At 34.6% G+C, this 19,892-nt stretch overlaps 1 protein-coding gene across 1 annotated transcript in view; it reads right to left on the reverse strand.

The window, feature by feature from the left end:
• The window catches only part of LOC128245109 (cytoplasmic dynein 1 light intermediate chain 2-like), a 32,185-nt gene extending 12,299 nt beyond the window's left edge, over positions 1 to 19,886 (reverse strand). Inside the window, exons 1-10 of the mRNA XM_052963346.1 lie at positions 19,789 to 19,886; positions 16,232 to 16,305; positions 14,391 to 14,507; positions 12,610 to 12,840; positions 9,751 to 9,944; positions 9,182 to 9,275; positions 8,359 to 8,494; positions 7,543 to 7,654; positions 3,107 to 3,208; positions 2,324 to 2,422 (exon numbers count right to left, since the gene is read on the reverse strand). Of these exons, the coding sequence (XP_052819306.1) occupies positions 2,324 to 2,422; positions 3,107 to 3,208; positions 7,543 to 7,654; positions 8,359 to 8,494; positions 9,182 to 9,275; positions 9,751 to 9,944; positions 12,610 to 12,840; positions 14,391 to 14,507; positions 16,232 to 16,305; positions 19,789 to 19,865 (1,236 nt within the window). The 5' untranslated portion in view covers positions 19,866 to 19,886. The remainder of the gene's footprint in view (positions 1 to 2,323; positions 2,423 to 3,106; positions 3,209 to 7,542; positions 7,655 to 8,358; positions 8,495 to 9,181; positions 9,276 to 9,750; positions 9,945 to 12,609; positions 12,841 to 14,390; positions 14,508 to 16,231; positions 16,306 to 19,788) is intronic.
• Positions 19,887 to 19,892: the final 6 nt, after the last annotated feature.

Here is a 19,892-nt window from a genome sequence, read left to right on the forward strand (position 1 = left end):
AACTATTTTGATCTGTTGGAGCATTTACCTCATCATTGTAAATATTTTTTAACAAATTTTTGAATCTTTTTCAGAACAGTTCCAGAAATATTATAATAATATAATTTGCAATTTATCATTCCTTTACAAAAAAAGCTTACATTTTCAAAAAAATGTATTTTACTTCTTTATTTTACATTTTCCCAAAAGAACGAGTACTGTTATTTTCAACTAAAAATACATATGTATATTATGTGTAGCCTTCAAAAAAATCAAGCATACAGTAGAGAAATTACTGAACACTTTGAATTACTTCAAAATTTTCCTTAAAAAAGTGTGTCGAGAATGCTCTTAAAAACTTATTTTTTCCCAGAAGTTTGACAGATCAAAATAACTGTATCATACAATGTTTTTTACACAGTTATGAAACCCAAACACTGCTGTAACCGTAGTCGGCTACTAACACTTACCAATTTCTACAAATAAAAGATAATAGAGCAAAAATTAACACTAAGATGCAGAGAAAAAACATTCAAACACCCACACATTCATGTACAAGGAATAGAAACCACAAAACGTGTATACTGTACACTGGGTTTATTTCGTGAGGATTTAATATGTGTTAATTGATCTGAGCTGGTATTCAAAATTGGTTTTAATTAGATCTAAGAACGTTGTAGCTAATCAGATTCCTTGTTATTTATAACTGACCAATAGAGTAAATGAAGTCAATGGTGTATGACTATAAAATTAATTTAAGTTGAATATTGAATACTAACCCAGGTCACAAATTCAAAACTTGTACACATGTTTTCAAATGACTAAATAAAAATCTCTTGCAATGGTCTTCATAAGCACAATCCTGTCGGCAAACCTGCACTGGTAAATGCTTTTTAGCTTTGCTCAAATTTTAAATCACTTAAGTATACCAATTTGGGCTTATTCATATAGTCTTTTTTTCAATATCGGCTTTTGGAATTTTAAAGCTTGCAAAATTGGTCAAACCCTAAAAAGTCCTCACGAAATATAACATTGAGTACAATTTTATTGAGTAGAAATGCTATCGAAGTTTTCACATTATTTTTATAAACTTTTTCATTCTATAGATTTCAATAATAAACACACTTAATCAAGATAGTCCATTATAAATGCCTTTTATCGTTTATGTGGAAAATGCAAAATGTTACACAAATACAAAATGAGGCCATCTTATGACGAACAAACGCACAATAAAATATTGTAACATCAAGAATTTTAGTTGATATTTCTTTATTATCAGAAATTTAAATGAAAGTTTTACTTGCAAATTCAAAAACCTTTGTCTTGCATCTTCATTATTAGAACTTGTTTCAAAATAATTGTCATTACTATGCAGGTTACTGATTCCAAAGAATGACTATACAATACAATCGTCGAAAGAGTGACAGTACAATAATTATGCTCGTCAATAAGATGGCCCAAATATACTTTTCAAAACATAGGGTAAATTCTAATCTAAATAAAACCAATTCAAAGGGTCCATTCAATGCATAGTAGAGGAAAAATACCCAAACTGAGATTCAACCATTGTAAACAAATAAAGCTTAAAGCATCCCCAAGAAACACACTTACGACAAAGACCATGTTTATGAAAGGTTTCAAGTCTCATGTTTAAGAGTCAGACTCCGACAGGCAAAGTTTACAAATGTTAACAGGAGTGGCAAACTGTCACAAGATACGCTCGCCTCTCGCCGTAATTATGATATTTTTGTTTTAAGATTTGTGTAATTTGAAGGAATTCAAGGGCCATTACTCTGAACTCTGCCGTGATGACAAGGCTGGGTATTGAACTTGGCCAAGATATTCCGCCCATAAAAATATGGTACAAGTTTGGTGATGATCAGACAAGGCTCCTTTACATGCACCATGGACAACATTTAAGTACAGGAAAGTTAAGCAATTCAAGGGCCATAATTGGGGTGACATTGCTGGTTATCAAACTTGGCTGAGATATTCTGTAGATACACGTTGTTTAAATTTGCTGATGATGGGACATCTTTCAAAATAAAGCGCAGACAACTTACCATGTTATGCAAGCATAAAATATTTCTATTTTAAATTATGTGTCATACTTATTTAAAAAACAAACAAAAAAACATGTCAATAAAAGTGATCATGTGAGTGGTAAAAAACAGCCAATTCAATATCAATCTACGCTAGAAGAAAATTTACGATTATTTAAAATTAAAATGATTATCCAGTTGTGAATCTGAGCTTTATCCCAAGACTTGAGACCTTTCATTTAACTATGGCCTAGAAATGACAGCTTGTGGTGGGGGTTGATAGTGAAGCATAGGGGTCTCACCTTCTTGTTAGGGGACACAGTGGTGGGGGTGGGGCTAGAGGCAGCCTTCCCTATGGTGGCAGTCTTCGGAGTCTGGCTTCCTGTCCGCACTGGAGACTCCTGTGTGGAAAAAATAGGTATAAACTAGATATGTTGTTTCAGAGTGGGAAGAAGAAGTTTGAAGAAACATTGACTTATAGTGGAAGCATTAGAAACTAGCAAGTAAACGGGAACAAGACAGACGAGGGGCTCACCCAACACTCATCAGTCATACAAGGGACACAAGTTTGAAAATTTTAAAGCCAGTGTTATGAGCCTCTGTGTGCATATGCATATTGTCTCTGGCAAAATATGTACCAAGTTCAATTTGAATATCTATTTTTTGTGTCATGGCCAAGATAGTCTTTTCACTACGACAAGGTTATGACAACTTTTTTTCTATGTTAAAAAAAAGAGCTAAAAGTATAAAGCTGAAAAACTTTCCAAAAACATTTCAGTAGTTTCCGATTTATATTTAAGACAATAAATTTTTGAAGAAAAACAAAAGTTCACAGGGAGATAATTAACAAACACTGGGTTCTTGCACAGTGCACACTTGAACATGGTTTTAAACATATTTATTAAAATCTTTCCCATACTTTCAGAATTTAGTTTATCATTATTATAATGATTATAAGCAGAAATATGACAAATACAATACGCCACATTCATCAAAGGAGAGACTTAAAAAAGGGAAAAGCTTAAAAACAGTATCTCTCCCTTTGAGGAAGGTGGGGACATAATTACAAAGACTATTTAACAAACCCCTGCGGCCCCTGGTGATGGCGCCTTGCTAAGATGTGACTGTTGTTTCATCAGAAACAGTTGAACGTCCTCTACAGTGACCTCTGCATCCCTCTGGACCGGCTGGAATGGTACAAAACTTGCTTATATTATGTTGGTGTTTGTTTTTTAAATATTTTATCAAAACTTTTGGCAAATACTGGGCCAATTGTTCAGAACTTTATGAAAGTAAACCACTTTGTTAACATCACCGCTGTTAACATTAAAATCTATACGAAAATTTCAACGATACACTAAATAAATGGGTGAAAGCGAAAAGGTTCTATCTGCTTCTTTATTTAATGTCACTTAGAACCTTTTCGCATTCACCCCACTTAGTCTTGAGATCTGTAGAACTTTTGAGACAACTGTTTTATCAATGATTGTTTTATTAAAATGTATAAATACATCATAAACTATTTCACCTTTAAAAGTTAACAACAATGCCGTTTACAGTGTTATTAACTTTAACCAAGTTCTGAACAAATGGCCAAGTAGTATTTCCTTACTTTTTGTCCTTTGCTAGTGTTTAAGTTTCTGTATAAAATCGATTCACACTGGATGAAGGAGGTTATCATTAAAATACCTTGATATTAGTACAAATTATTTTATAGTTTACAGGAAATATCTTTTTTATATATATATATAAATATATGTTTTATAGTGAAAACATCTCTTAGCCATAGCCACTATCAATCACATCAGATCCCCACCCACTCTCCCCTCCCCTACCGGTAGGGAAGAAACAAGCACCTATCATTTTAAAAGATTACCATCATTATGAGAAACTTCGAGCCCTTGAAATCTTAGGTGGGAGATGGACACCTATAATTTGACTGCAAAAGCCACTCAAGTTACTTTTTCATTTTTACAAAATAAATCAATGCATATAAGAAATATTCCTTTTGTAGGAAAAATAAAGTTCGCAATCAAATATATATATATACATGTATATTGGTCTTTAAAAGGCTCAATAAATTTTTAGACTAGGTTTAGAAATATAAGAAAAAAAATATAAAAAATTCTCGGATCACCAAGAAAATGTCATTTCAACCACAAGTGTTAAACATATAAAGCAAATGGACTGTTATGGCTTCAGCATGTTATATTTGCTCTACTTTGCATTGTCAGGGCATTTTTGGTCCTTATTGGAGTAGCCAACACCAAACTAATTCAAGGAAACCTAGGGCCAGACCCTGTTTCTCCCTAAATGACCTCTGAAATTACCCATTTAAAAAAAAATAAGAATCTCACGATCCATTAAATGATCTATCTGAGTGATATATTTACTGCTTTATTGATATTTCACTCCATTATTGTCTTAATTTGTTTCAGTGCAACTTTGCAGTGTTTATTACAAAGGGAGCACCAAAAGCTATATCTCATGAGTGAAATATTTACTTTTGGTGTTAATGTGGTTTGATGTTATTTCAATCTTATACTGAAACAAACAATTCTTATCTTTATTATATGCCAAAAAGGCTATAAAAAGACATTTAAATTCAATTGTATTTTTTTTATAAAAGCATGCCAAATTGTACGCAAATATTATGTCATGGGAAACAATGTCATAGAAAATGTCGCAGACCTGTACACGCTGTCTTTTTTATTTGGATGTTAGAGAGGACTAAAACTTAAAAAAAAAGAGTGAAAAAATATCAATTTGATATTTTAACAATTTGAAACAGGTAACATATCATAATTTTTTCTATTTCACTGATAAATCTCTATAAACCATCAGAAACCATACAATAAAATGTTAGGGCAAAAAATAGTTTAAGTGTTAATATATTAATTACCAACACAAAGAAACATTTAAGTCAACAAATCTCTACTAATGAAGAACATTTCACACAAGAACACCTACAAAATCACTAAATCACTTACTTTACGAATAAATATTCTTGCCTAACAACATAAATTTTTATAATATCATGAAAATAATCATAACTAAATAGTCATAGGAATTAAAACAAAGCAAGATGAAAGACCAATATTAGAGGTAACATTAGTTTCCTACAAATTTTCAATATGTACATGTATAATGTCTATACTTATTTCGATAAATGATCATACTTCAGTGAAAACTCGCTATGTTAAAGTTGTTGGGATCTCGGGAAATAATTCGAAATAACGAACATTTGATATAACCGAAATACAAAAACATGTTGAACTAAACCCAATACCTTCGAAAAAGTTAAACTTGACCATAACATCGCGATAACAGAGTTCGACATAGCGAGTTTCGACTGTATATGTACCGTAACTTTATTTTCATTTTTCTATATTCTATAAATAGTACACGCATGAATACAGTCCAGTGGAGGTCTAGAGCTCCACAGAGCTTGTATGTTTGTACGTTATATCCTAGCAGAAAACAAGAACATAATACAAACTCTGTCTGCAGGTAGTTCACATTCAATTTAACATACCAAAAACAGTGCTCCAGGTAGCCCGTTTTTCAATGGCGCAGCGCCCGTGCCCCTTTTTTTGCCGCCCTGCCCCTTTTTTGAGTAGTGCCCTTTTCACAAATGCTCTATTAGCGCTAATTATCCCGTTAGTGCCCTTTTTACTATTGAAATCATTATTAAAGATCGGCAGCCGCTGTCATAATTGAGACAAATTACGTAATATTTATGATAATAGTGTTCCCGCTAGGTGTCACCATGCTGCCCCATTGCCGACTGCTTAAAATATGCCGTACTGCCCTTTCATCTTCCCATGTGCCTTGTCCAAGTCATATGACAGCTAATTGTGTATTTGTGTAGTGAGCAGACGACATGTGTTTTCATAACCCGTCATCTTTTAATCCGATAATTAGGAAAAGCCAAATAGGGAACATCGGCAGGAGGCGGAGCTATTGAATACCAGCCAATCAGAATATACATTGAGAACTCGTTTATTCAATGATGAAAGTTCGTAAAATGCGATAGAAAATGTGAGGGGATGGTGAAAAATGTTGTCAAGCACAATTAAATATTTTTAAATAATTGTTTATTGTATTGTACAGACGTGACTCGCCATTTTAAACAGTGTTGATTTGAAGCAGACGGTCACTGCCGATTTATAAACAGAGGAAAAGTGGCGCTAACACAATCAAATACATCACTTATTCAGTAAATGTTTTGAAAGTTTATTTGTAAAATATTGATGATGAAAATTTCTTTGTAACCCACAAAAATATGTTGATGCTTTATCTAGTGTTTACCTATCATGTCCACGATGTTGTCAAAATTCGCCGAAACCGCCATTTTGTCAGACCGAATTTAGGAGTTATTTTATCAATGTTTTATGTTTTATAAGTGACTTTTTAAGAAAGGGCAGTGATTTTTATTGTCATTTTATTCTAAAACATGAGCATATTCAACATTATTTTACCAAAGACAATTAAATAACAGCCAGGCTGAATGTAACATTCGTACCCAGTCCTGAACGTACCAAATTAAGATTCGTCCCTTACATATTTGTTTTTTGTGTATTTATTTATTTGATTGCTTCAAATGTTTAACTGTCTTGGTTTTTTTCTTCATTTTACATGATTTTTAGGAGAAATATGTGACATTGCACTAAAGAAGACTCCAGTCAAGTACAATCACACTATACCACAGACAATAAGACAAATTTTAATTTTGATATCAAAACACGCCCTCCTAAATTTTGAGAAAAAGCCCCATTTTGTTCAAGTCTGAAAATCATGGAAAATGATTTAAAATGAGTATGAAAACAAACCAAATTCTAGGGTGAGACCTCCCCCCCCCAGAAAAAAAACACTTGTGACAGGGGTGGACCCCTCCCACAACCACCCCCAATCGCCCCTTCACGACTCATGTAGCTTGCCCTTTTCAAAACTCCACCCTGCCCTTTTCAAATCCTGGCTGGAGCACTGAAAAACCTCGGACTGTTTTTTCAGGAATCCTATGAACAAAGTTGGACCTAGGAAGGATTATGAACAGTGCAGTTCTGTAAAAAACATCCTTCCTACGTACAAAGCTGCTTCTAAGTTTCTTGTAGAAAATGCCCTGTTATTAAAAGGTCCCTCGTAATCAGAAGTGACATTTTCAGCATTATCAAGTAAATCTTTAAGGCCTTATTCAGAAACATGAATATCTTTCCATTTATATAAAGTGAATGTCATGCCATCTCAAAATAAAACTTAGTTTTCTTACGCCTAAAAACCTATGGGTCGGTAGGGTCATTAATGTTGCATGAAAAACAGTGCCTTCAAACTATTCTAATTTTCTTTTCAAGTCATATTAAAATTCATACCCGGTTTAAAGAGTGCGAATCCCTTTGGAACCTATTGGATCACAAAATTTATGAATTTCAAAAATCAGTCAGCGTTCAAAAAAAAATTAATCCAGTGTCCGTCAGGAGACCCGAGACAAACTTTTTGTTTTTTTAAGGCCTTATAATCTTACCTTTCTAACTATAGGTTTAGCTATAACATCTTCATATGCATCAGTTGGTTTTATATTCTGTAGGTTTTCGTGTAAAATGGCTATCTTTTTATCATTGTCCCAACCTGCAGGGCTGAAATAGACACAAAATAAAAATAATTAATATGAAACGGTCTTAACTTTGTCAAACCAAACATATGAATGATTTGTTAAGCAACCCTGTATAACACAACATTCCTGTCCAATTCTTGTCCAATTTGTTGCTGTTTGTCAATAAGATAGTGTTTCCTAATATATTCTAAAACAGTAAATTTGTAGAACCTACATGTATGAGAGCCACTAAGCTTTATCAACCTTTGTATGTTTTCCACAGGTGATTAGAGGAAATAATGACAATGACTCAGCAATTAATTTAGTCAGGTTCATGGAACTTGCCCCATACATTTATATTGTTACCAAGTTGCATTAAAATATCATGAACATTTTCAGAGCCATTGCCACTCAAAGGGCTTAATGGCAAAGCTGACAATGGTAAAGACATTACAACATACAATAGTGAATACCTCAGCAAGAGAGCCGCTGGGAAAACGCCAACACTCGACAAGTTACATAATGTAACAAATATTCATGTCAGAGTTATGGGCCTGGATAAAATGTGCAAATTAACTGCATGTGTACCAAATTTCATTTGAATATTATGACGGGGTCTTGAGTTATAGCCAAGGTCAAAGCTTTGCAAAACGACAATACCTCATCATTTTTTCTTCGAAAACAGGCTTGCTTAAAATGCCTGGCCACTACTTACAAACCTCTCTTTAGATGGCATAATATACTTACATGAACACACTATCTTTCTCCACAACAAAGGCCGGCATATTGAACGGGAAGCCGTATATCCGATGTAACAAGTATTGGTGGAGTAGGTCACAGTTCTTCTCCTCCTTTACCGAAGTGTAGAACAACGAAGCACCATCTGTCAGGCTGGTCAAGGACATACATGTACAAGATGGACTAATTCGTTAACTTTTTCTACACCCACAACCCCCAAAACCAAACAAGGTCACCATGACTTTCCACCACAGAACCAATATGGGTTAGCCATTGATAATGGCCAATGTGCATACAAAGATTAAGGACTCAACATCAAACTGTTCAAAAATTCATGTTTAGTGCCAATAATGTTTCCATTAAAAGTCACGATGACCTTGATCTTTGACCAATTAACACAAAAAAATCAATACCAAGTTTAAAGACCCTGCAACAAGTCATTAAAAAGTCAATGAAAGCTCCAACAATGCCTTCCAGTAAAGGTCATGATGACCTTGACCTTTCACCTATTGACCCCAAAATTAAGACTAAGTTTAAAGACCCTTTACAAAGTCTTTCAAAAGTTATCGATCGGAAATTAAAATGTGCATCAAATGATCATGCTTTGCAGGTGACACAAAAACTTATATAAGAATTTAGAAATCTATGAATATGACTATATAATTCTCCATTAAAGTTTTTTTACATGTAGCAAAAACAAACAGGAATACTCCCCCTTGAGAATTTCTTTATCATGCCTTTCTGAGGTTTGTTGTATGTATAAATGGAATAGCCCTCATCAATATTATGTTGTATTACTGTACATAAATCTAAAACTATTCCATAAGGATACAATGTAGACAAAAGTTCCTAATATGCATTTGAATAAAGTCAAAGTGTTCTTCTTTGTAATCATTTTCTTTTTCTAAGGTGGAGATGGCATCCGCCTGAAATTGAAGATTACAGCATATATATTCACTGGCATAATACAAGTTTCTCTTTCATACATTTTTCTGAACATAAATACAATTTAAGCAACACACGTTAAATATTTTAAATTGCTGTATTTTATTAGAGAATGAGTCTGAATTGATTAGTACAAGATTAAGCCTGGTATAAAGAACATATCTATTTTAATGTTACTGCAGTCCACACCCAAAAGCATTTTTTTTTAAACCCATGTCAAACAAAGCCATAATAGGCCTGCCAGTGAATGGCTTATCAGTAAATTAATTGTCAGTAGCAAAAAGATATCAAGGGGCTGCTACCAGTACCCTACAATATGGAGATTTTTGGAAAAGTGAAACTTCTGCATTACAAACTTATTTTCATAGCATTTCTGTTGGTTTAATCAATTGTTGATCAATGTTATGTTTGTAGAAAATTAAACTTTGACTTTAAGAAGTTTGAGACAATCCCTACCTTTGTGAGTACAACTATGATGGGTATTCCCAGGTTTTGTGCCAGTATGTTTTCCCCTAGGGGAAGTAACACTTTGTCCTCCTCTGCTACGGCGGGTGCCGCTGGATGAAGTGGGTTCACATCTCGCCTCATGGAAGTCTGAGTCACGGAGGTGCTTTCATCTGGTTCTACATACTCTTGGTAAAATCGGACCACTGTAAGAAGGGTAAAATTTGTATTGCACAAATAGCATATTAACATTGTAGAAGCAAGTAACAACGCTTTGTGACAAAAACATGTTTTTCTATTTTATTTGTGGAGGGTCTGTGGCCCCACTGACACCAAATGCAATCACATCATACATCTTTACATTAGCTTGCTATACACCAAGTGTCAACACTATCCATTGACGCTAACTTAAGTTACCAAGTAGAAATTATTTTCTATTATTCGTAATTGTAACCTTGACCATGACACTTCTGACTCAAAAAGCAATCCTAGGGTAATGTATGTCTCCAAATAAGTTCCCTAAACAACAAGTTTCATTAATATTACTTATTTCTAACTCAAATTATTACTAGTAAGCAGAAACCATTTTTGAATGCCAAGTTATGTCTTCATTTAAGCTACACACCTGCATCACTATCCCCTAAAGCTGACTTAAGTGATTGAGCAGAAACCATTTATATTTCAAGTATTACTGTAACAGAGACCTTAACCCCAGAAACTCCAAAGCAATCCCAAGCTAGGTCTTTACATAAGTTACCAACACACTAAGTTTCATCACTATCCATCAATGCTGAACAGAAACCATTTTTCTACTTTAAGTAACAGTGACCTTAACCCCAGAAACTCCAAAAGCAATCCCAAGCTAGGTCTTTACATAAGTTAACAACACACTAAGTTTCATCGCTATCAATCGATGTGAGCAGGAACCATAGTTCTATTTTCAGTAACAGCGACCTTGACCTCACAAACCCCAAAAGCAAACCATAGCTTGATAGTCATATAAGCTACCAAGTTTCATCACTTTCCATCAATGTGAGCAGAAACCATATTTCTATTTTTAGTAATAGAGACCTTGACCTTGACCCCACAACCCCCAAAAGCAATCCTTAGATAGTCATTGACATATAAGCTACCAACAAAGTTAAATCACTGTCAATCAATGATAACTTAAGTTATTGAAATCACATGTTTGCTTCCCTCCGGCACAAAGAAACATGATATCAATTGAACTAAAACTATATAATCTATGATGAATAATACTTCAATCAAAATGTATAGTACTTTTTTTGCATATAACTCAAAAAATGCAATATAATGATTAAATACTATAGAATATTATACCCCTTTTGAGCTTATGAAAATCTACTGTAAAAATAGAACAATACTATAAATTGCTAGCAAAACAGCTGCACTTGAAACAAGATAACTAACATGCATTTATCATCCAAAACAAACATCAAATGTTATAAATGCACTTAATCAATGTAACATTTGTTATCTAAAATGCATGAGTCATCTAAAGATTTTCTGTCACCAGCATTTATCAAAATAAATCACTGAACTTTGTTAAACTTCTTGTATCTAAACATCTTTATTATACATGACTAAATTTGTAATTAAACGTAATAAAATAGGTTTGTTTTTTTCGGTTTACAGCATAAGATGAACTCATATGAATATTGAATGAGAGAAATTATTTTCCAATAATAATTGAATTTAATTCAACTACAGCTGGTTATTTCCATGCTTGACATATTTTTTATATCTAATCAATTGGAAAAATTAAATACAGACATATTGAAACTTGTTAAAATAAATAAAACTGAGTAATAAAAAAAAACAATCAAGAAAAAAAGTATGTCAAATAGCAAATAGATAATTTCACACCACATATTTTCAATACACAATCAGCCCATTAAATCACGAAGAAAGAATTTCCAATGGGATATAAGAATTATAGTAAGCTCAAGTGCCGTCCTTTCCCCATGAAGCGCTTGTCAACCGCACAGAGGATTGGTTTAATCAATACACATTTTTACTTTGCACTTTCCTGTGTCTGAGCAGCCAATTCTTGCTATATAGAGGTTCTCAGCAGACAAACGTTTCCCCTTAATTTTGATTTATGCTTAAGCAGACAATTACATACTGGAATTTCTTTTTGTTCCTGAAAATGTGTCGCTCAGAAGTTTCATTGGTCAAAATTAGCACAAGTCTGAAAGCACTGCACTGGCAAAATGCTTTCACGGCTTGCTCAAACTTTGAATGGGTTTCATTAAGTTTGTTGATTTTGTTTGATGCCATGGCCTAGTGTATGCATTTGTATTTGTTTATTCAGAAGTCTTATTTAGAGGACTGAATATCAAACAGTTATATTTAAGCTGCACACTCACAAATTGACCGTTGTGGCAATTTATTTATTTTTGTCTAGGAATTAGCCAATTGTTGTGCATATGTCTGGAAACCAGAGATAAGACTGCTTACAAAAGATCAGATCACATTTTTTCATAATTTTTTTATTTACTGTGGAAAACTGGATGTTATTTGGCTTAAAGTGTTACTAACACAATAATGAATTTAACAGCAGTTTTCAAAACAATTAAGATATGTTCAATGGTGAATTATCTTAAATGACTGAATTTAAAGCATTGATATCAAAATCTGCTGATTCAGAGAAAAACACACACAAATAAACTGTCAAAACTGTTAATACTTGAGAGTCCAGCTTTAAAGTCAGAATCTTGTATGAACAATTCAGAATTCTTACAATACTACTATGTGTTTACACAGTAATCACAAGATAAAGACGAATAACTAATCTCAGGGATATTTGCCTTCAATTAATTAATTTAATTTCCTAATTTATCCACTTACAACTCTGGTCATAATCTCTCCTATCCTCTGGGGAAATTCGTAACCTATCGATATGGTGTCGTAGAATAGATGCCCATTTTTCTAGAGTATCGAGGATGGACCAAGGTGATGTCATCGATGCCACAAGTAGTACTAGCGTGTTCTCAAACGTTTCCTCCGTTAACGCGTATTTCAGGAGGCTCGTATGCATTGTGTCGCCATCTAGAGCCCACATGCCCAGTCTGCCTTGATCTGCAAGAAAATGGTAGGTACCGGTATAGGTTTTCTACATTACCAAGAATCAAATATTCAAAGAGCTAAGGACCAGCTTAATTTCTCTCACTGACAACTAGGGTCGGTTACTAATAAACTGCATCTAGACCAGGGGCTGTATTCAATAAGCATCTAAGTAACAATTTTCAACTCAGTGAAAAATTGCCTTTTTTCTAATTTGATTTTTGCATCAGAGTTTAAACCAGAGCTATCACTGTAAGTGACACATGCCCCCGAAGTGGTACTCAAGTGTGATTCTAAGGTCATTTAGAAACGGGATAAAAATAGCAATGAAATGTGTGGATAAAGCAAGGAATGTTTATGAAAATGTGGAATATATTAAAAACACTAATTACCATTGACTGAGGTTTTGAAACACAACACGAGACCCATGCATGGTCACTGTAATATGTAATCTCTATGTCATTATATGCAGTTATTCATTGTGAACAAACAGCAACTTAGATGTGGTGACATTGGTATTGCACGTGACATGTCAAACACATGTGGCAATTAATTTTAAAATCTGTCCATACAAGAGAAAGTTACAGCCCGGACAGAACCACATAATTATACTCTATGTCCTTATAAACAGCATTCCCTAGTAAACAATCACTAAGCAGGGCTTCCATTAAGAACTTGAAACTGAACTTCCTGTCCATCAAGTTTTCAAGTTTTTCAATGAAATGTGGAAGTTAAAGTGTCCAATATACAATGTATAATACTTTTTCCACTATTTTTCAATTAGTTTGTTAAATAAAATAAAATAATTTGCAACTATAACTTGCTGCAAAATTCACAGATTTATATAATTATAACAGATCCTTTTACATTAAGACTGATTGAAATTGAGACCATAAAAGTAATATTGACTACAGGTTTTGAATCTTTGAACTTCCAAGCATTCAACTTCAGAAGTTTTCTTTAAAATTATTGAAGTTTTTGTACTTCCTAGTTATCAATTTTGGAAGTTGTAAATCATTTCTAGGAAGTAATATACTTCCAAACTTCCTTTAACAGAAGCCATAAACTAATGGTGACCTTGACCTTAGAGGAAGGGACACTGGTCGTGCACACTTACATGTCATCTTGGTATGTCAAACACATGCAGTGAGTTATTTAAAATCTGTCCATACAAGAGAAAGTTACAGCCCACCCATACTCTTGTCCTTATAAGCAGAATTACAATGTAAACAAACACTATGTGTGACCTTGACCTTATAGATAGGGACAACGGTGGTGAACTCGACAGGTCATCTTGGAATGTCAAACACATGTGGCTTGTTATTTTAAAATAAGTATAAACAAGAGAAAGTTACAGCACGTACACAACCATCTATACTCTATGCACTTATATGCAGCATTCCATAGTAAACAAACACTAAGTGTGACCTTAACCCTAGTGAAAAGGACACTGGTTATCTTGGTATGTCAAACACATGTGGCAAGTTTTACAAAAAAAGTTACAGTCCGGACAGCATGAATGAACGGACGGACTGATGGTGCAATTTAAAAAAGGCTACACTCACCATCTCTATACTCATCCTTGACATTCAGATAGTAGTACTCGAGTCCAATCCCTTTCTTTGGCTCCTCGACACCTTGTAACTTCGCGATCAATGTAGTCTTCCCACTCTCATTGTCACCTGAAAAATATCAAATATTGGTTATATAGAGGACAATAGTTCGTTTAAATGTAAGATATATTTTACTGAGTGATCACCAAAAGTTACATTTCATGAGTTGAAGGGACTTTAACAAAAGTGGTGAGTATCTTGACCTGTTAAAGGGGCTGTCTCACGTATGACAAAATAGCATACAAAAAAGAAAATTGTCGAAAACTGACATAAACTTGGCATTGATGTGTACAATGCATTGAAACATACTAACTGAAGTACCACATAGTTTACAATTTATTTAAGTTTAGCAGTTATTTCGTATTTTTCCATTAAAAAAGATAACTGGGTATGTCTACCAGGTAGAATTCATTCCTTAAGCGTGATGGGCTCGTCGGTGTTATCATGTGATATTACCGTATGTGTATAGCTTAATTATGTCACCCAATTAGAATAAGCCTATGTAGCTCAGTGAGTAAGACGCTGGACTTCAATTTTGGCGACGCGGGTTCGAACCCAGTCACCGACACAATTTTTTTTTACATTTTGGTACTTTTTTTTTACAATTATGATATCAAAGCGTAACACATTCTATTAGATAATTGTCCTGAGATTCCTTACAGAAAAAAACTTCTTTGGTGCCAATCTGTGAGACAGCCCCTTTAAGGATACATTGATAACATCATGTGATAATGTCAATCAACCAACCACGCAACAACACAGCCGTAATTAATTTTCAATCGCGCTATAAACAAAATTGTGGTCTTCAAAGACGATATTTGAGCAAATATCAACATTTGCTGAAGGGTTCCAGCTTTTGGGATTTTTGTTTGAACACTCCTTATGATTTGGGTCTCTTTAAGTATTTATTTTGGTAAATTTATACGAGTAATAATCTTTTTACTATTTTGAATGTTTGAGATTATATTTTGTCTAATGACCCAGCCCCTTTTAATTACTTTAATAATATAACAAGAGATGTTAGTGAAACATTTATGCCCCCTTGGGAGCCAAATTGTTAGTAGGATTTGGACACTTAAATAAAATATGGACAATCAGAAAACCTTTTTTCAGCTTACAGTCACACTGACCTTGACCTTTGACCCACTGACCTCAAAATCAATAGGGTTCATCTGCTGGTCATGACCAATAAGCCTACCTAGTATGAGGTCCCTGGGTCAAAGCGTTCTCAAGTTATTGATCGGAAACCGTTTTTCATGTTAAGGTCACACTGACCTTGACCTTTGACCCACTGACCTAAAAATCAATAGGGTTCATCTGCTGGTCATGACCAATACACCTACCACGTATGAGGTTCCTGGGTCAAAGCGTTCTCAAGTTATTGATCGGAAACCGTTTTTCATGTAAAGGTCACACTGACCTTGACCTTTGACCCACTGACCTCAAAATCAATAGGGTTCATCTGCTGGTGATGACCAATACACATACCAAGTATGAGGTCCCTCGGTCAAAGCGTTCTCAAGTTATTGATCGGAAACCATTTGGTATTCCGACCGACCGACAGACAGACAGACCGACCGACCGACCGACCGACATGTGCAAAACAATATACCCCACTTTTTTCAAAAGGGGGCATAAAAATCATTAACAGATGTCGGCTGATTTACAAAAATAAATAAATGGCCGATTTAAGAGATACTGACATACCCAAAGGCAAAACATAATTTCAAACACTTTGTATTTTTAATAATATATAGTCACTTATGCACATAGGAAAAATATTTAAAACTTACCTAAAACAATTACAGACTTTGAAGTTGGTAACTTAGAAGCTGAACTTGACTGCACTTCTGTCAGAATTGAATTCCTGCGGATAAAAAGAAAATATTCTGAATGTTTAGTAATAAGAGTAGCCATTTTCATACCTATTTCATGAAATAATTATTTCATAAATCACTGTGCTTTAATCCTTTATACATGCCATATCCCCCAGCAGAGGAAAAAAAAACGGAATTTCGATCCATACCCGAGTCTCAAAGCGGGAGATAAAAATCTCCCAGAAATTTAAGCACGTGACATGTCCTCTTGATATGTCAAACCCATGTGGCAAGTTATTTTAAAATCTGTCCATACAAGTGAAAGTTACAGCCGGGACACGACCATCTGTTCTCTATGTCCTTATAAGTTATATGCTTTCTTTTATAGTTAACAAACACTAAGTGTGACCTTGACCTTAGAATTAGGGGCACCAGTCTTGCACGCGACATGTTTTAGAGAGATTTTACATCAGGCAATAATGACAAAGAGAAACCAGAGTACGTGAGTGAAACTGAATGTTAACAAACAACCCCACAAGGAAGAAATGACAGTATAACAAGAGTGACACTCACAAAATACGCCCATCAATAATTTCTTGGATTCTAAGACAACTTACTGTCACATTGGCCCTTTGAGAAGCAAGCTTTTCAAGAAGCAAATGATTTGGCACAATATGGCATTAACAGTAGAAAAAAATTATTAAATAAGGTGGAAGCAAAAAGTATCCCTTGTAAACTGTGTATCCAAATTCCGAAATTCCGTGATGCGAAATTCAGTACCTTAATCTGTCAAAGTCAGAAAAGGCTCCTGAAAATCGTGTCTATAGATATAGACGATTAATCCCAAATCATGCCCAAAGACGATCAACGTGTTCGGGATTTGAAAAACAACATTCATGTAAAAATCGTCTCCAAGAGATGATTCATCCTTAATCGTACCCAAGAGACAATCAGTTTGTACTTGGCAAAGCATTTATACCGGCAAACATTCTTGGTAAAGATTTTATAGCTACAAACATTTTCAGCAAGTTTGGTGAAGGTCAGATGAGAATTGTTCAAGTTAGAGAGTAGACAAAGCTTAAATGGCAAGGGCAGTAATCCTGAAGTGCTTCGGGGCATTTGGCTGATTATCATACTTGACCGATTTATTTTACCAACAAATATTTTCAGCAAGTTTGGTGAAGATCAGATGATAACTGTTCAAATTAGAAAGTGGACAAAGCAAAAATGGCAAATTTTGACCAATTCAAGGGCCATAATCCTGAAGAGCCTGGCTGGTTATAGAACTTTGCCAAGAATATATACCAACACACATTTATAGTAGCAAGTTTGGTGAAATTCAGATAAAAACTGTTCAAGTTTGAGAGTAGACAAAGCTAAAATGGCCAATTTTGATAAATTCAGGGGGCCATAACTCTGGAGTGCCTAAAGCGATTAGGCTGGTTATCGAACTTGACCTAGATATTTCACCAACAAACACTTTCATGAAGTTTGGTGGAAATTGGATGAGAAATGTTCAAGTTAGAGAGCGGACAAAGCTAAAATGGACAATTTTGACAAATTCAGGGGGCCATAACTCTGGAGTGCCTAAAGCGATTTGGCTGGTTATTGAACTTGACCGAGATATTTCACCAACAAACACTTTCGTGACGTTTGGTGGAAATTGGATGAGAAATGATCAAGTTAGAGAGCGGACAAAGCTAAAATGGCCAATTTTGACAAATTCAGGGGGCCATAACTCTGGAGTGCCTAAAGCGATTTGGCTGGTTATCAAACTTGACCTAGATATTTCACCAACAAACACTTTCATGAAGTTTGGTGGAAATTGGATGAGAAATGTTCAAGTTAGAGAGCGGACAACATTGTGGAGCCGCCCGCCCGCCATGGGTGTTCCCATAATACGGCCATCGTAAGATAGGCGTATAAAAATTACAAGGAATATATTTTTTTTTAAAGATTGATAAATGCCAAAAGGAAACTTTTACAACAAGTGATTAATTTATTTGTAGTAATGAAAATGCCAACTTGCTTCTTTGACCATGTGCCAACACCAGTAGCCTCTTAACCTTTTACCTAACAATCATCTACCAAGTTAGTCCTGGTTTAATTTGAATGATTTTTCTTGAGTAAATCCATGATACAATTTCACTATTAATTTACCATTAGCAATTTTAAATGTCTATATGGGGGTGGCAGCCCCATATACCTGTTAACAATATGTCCATCTCCTGTTAAGGTCCAACACCCTACAGGACCTAGACATTTGCTAAAGCTAAAAGGTACAGCCAAGTTGAAGAAACAAAGTGGATACAAGAATATTATACATTGTCTGGGTGCAATACTCCTGGCTTGTTTCGAATCAACCCATTGGTACTTTAACATGCCCACTGTAAAGGTTTTATTGTTTGTGTATATATGGGAGACAATTTCCCTTAGTTTTAACCAGAGTTTTGATTACTCCAAATTTCCCAGTATAATCCTCTCTCAATTAAAATGCAAAGAAACTACCGTTCTCATTTAAAATATGTTCAATATGATACAGCTGAGAATTGAACCAATTACGCTTTATCTCAAATGATGACAAACTAGACACTATACCACTGTCTTACCAGGCAGTATATGTTTTTTTGTTTTGTACCTCCTAACATGCAGTTAAACTTCCCTACACCTGCTATAAAACAAAAAATAAAAAAGATGGCAATTCAAACGAATAACAGCAGTGATGCATGTCAGGCGTGTAGCTGCCTAAATGCGATTATGTGGCTGAATCCACATGATTCTGACAAAAAAAAATCAGCCAAAGTCACAGTATTAGTACTTGACTAAAGATGCTGTTACAGACGTACAGACATTGAAATTTCTATGTAGGGAGGCTGATGCCCCGGACTACAATTATGAATCCACATGAATAGACAGTTAGCTTAGTAGCTATGCCCATGCAAGCTCCTTGTGACTGATAGCGCTACACTGGAAACTAGCTACAATAATGAGCAATCAGGTATGCTTTTTAATAATTTTGAATTTCTTATGTATCCCTGTAACGCTACAACTCTCGACCATTTAACACCGGGCGAAAGACTATATAGTAGTATCATGCATTGATGCTGAATAATAATGAAAAAATTGTCAAGCTCACGTCATGCTTGAGATGGAATTCTCTTCAGTTACTGGTTGTTAAATTAATAAAACAACAGGCTGAAATTCTAATGATATGGCTGTGATACTTGATGAACACCATTGTAAATGAGTGGGTGGGGTATCAACTAAAGTGATATGACATGTCAATAAATCTAAGTGATAGTTTTTTTGTGGAAAAACTAAATAGGTTCCCTTACCACGATGCAAATATTTTCCAACAATGTCGGCAACAATAACAACTGTCATCAGATTGTATGACTAATCGGATACAGCGGATGTTAAACAAATTCTTACACATTTGTTTATGATTTTTCAGTTTTCTGATCAAATTAGGACAATGGCATGCTGCACAATGAAATTTTATCGATAAAATATATTTTGCCCGAAATATTTACCACAGATTTTGTGAATCATTGTCAGGATCCTCAGTTACTGAGTTCATTCTGTCATTTTTCTCTCCAACAGGAGCCATTTTGGATCGAAAGCTCCCGGATAATGT

Source organism: Mya arenaria, chromosome 8 (assembly GCF_026914265.1).
Source record: "Mya arenaria isolate MELC-2E11 chromosome 8, ASM2691426v1".
NCBI lineage: Eukaryota > Metazoa > Mollusca > Bivalvia > Myida > Myidae > Mya > Mya arenaria.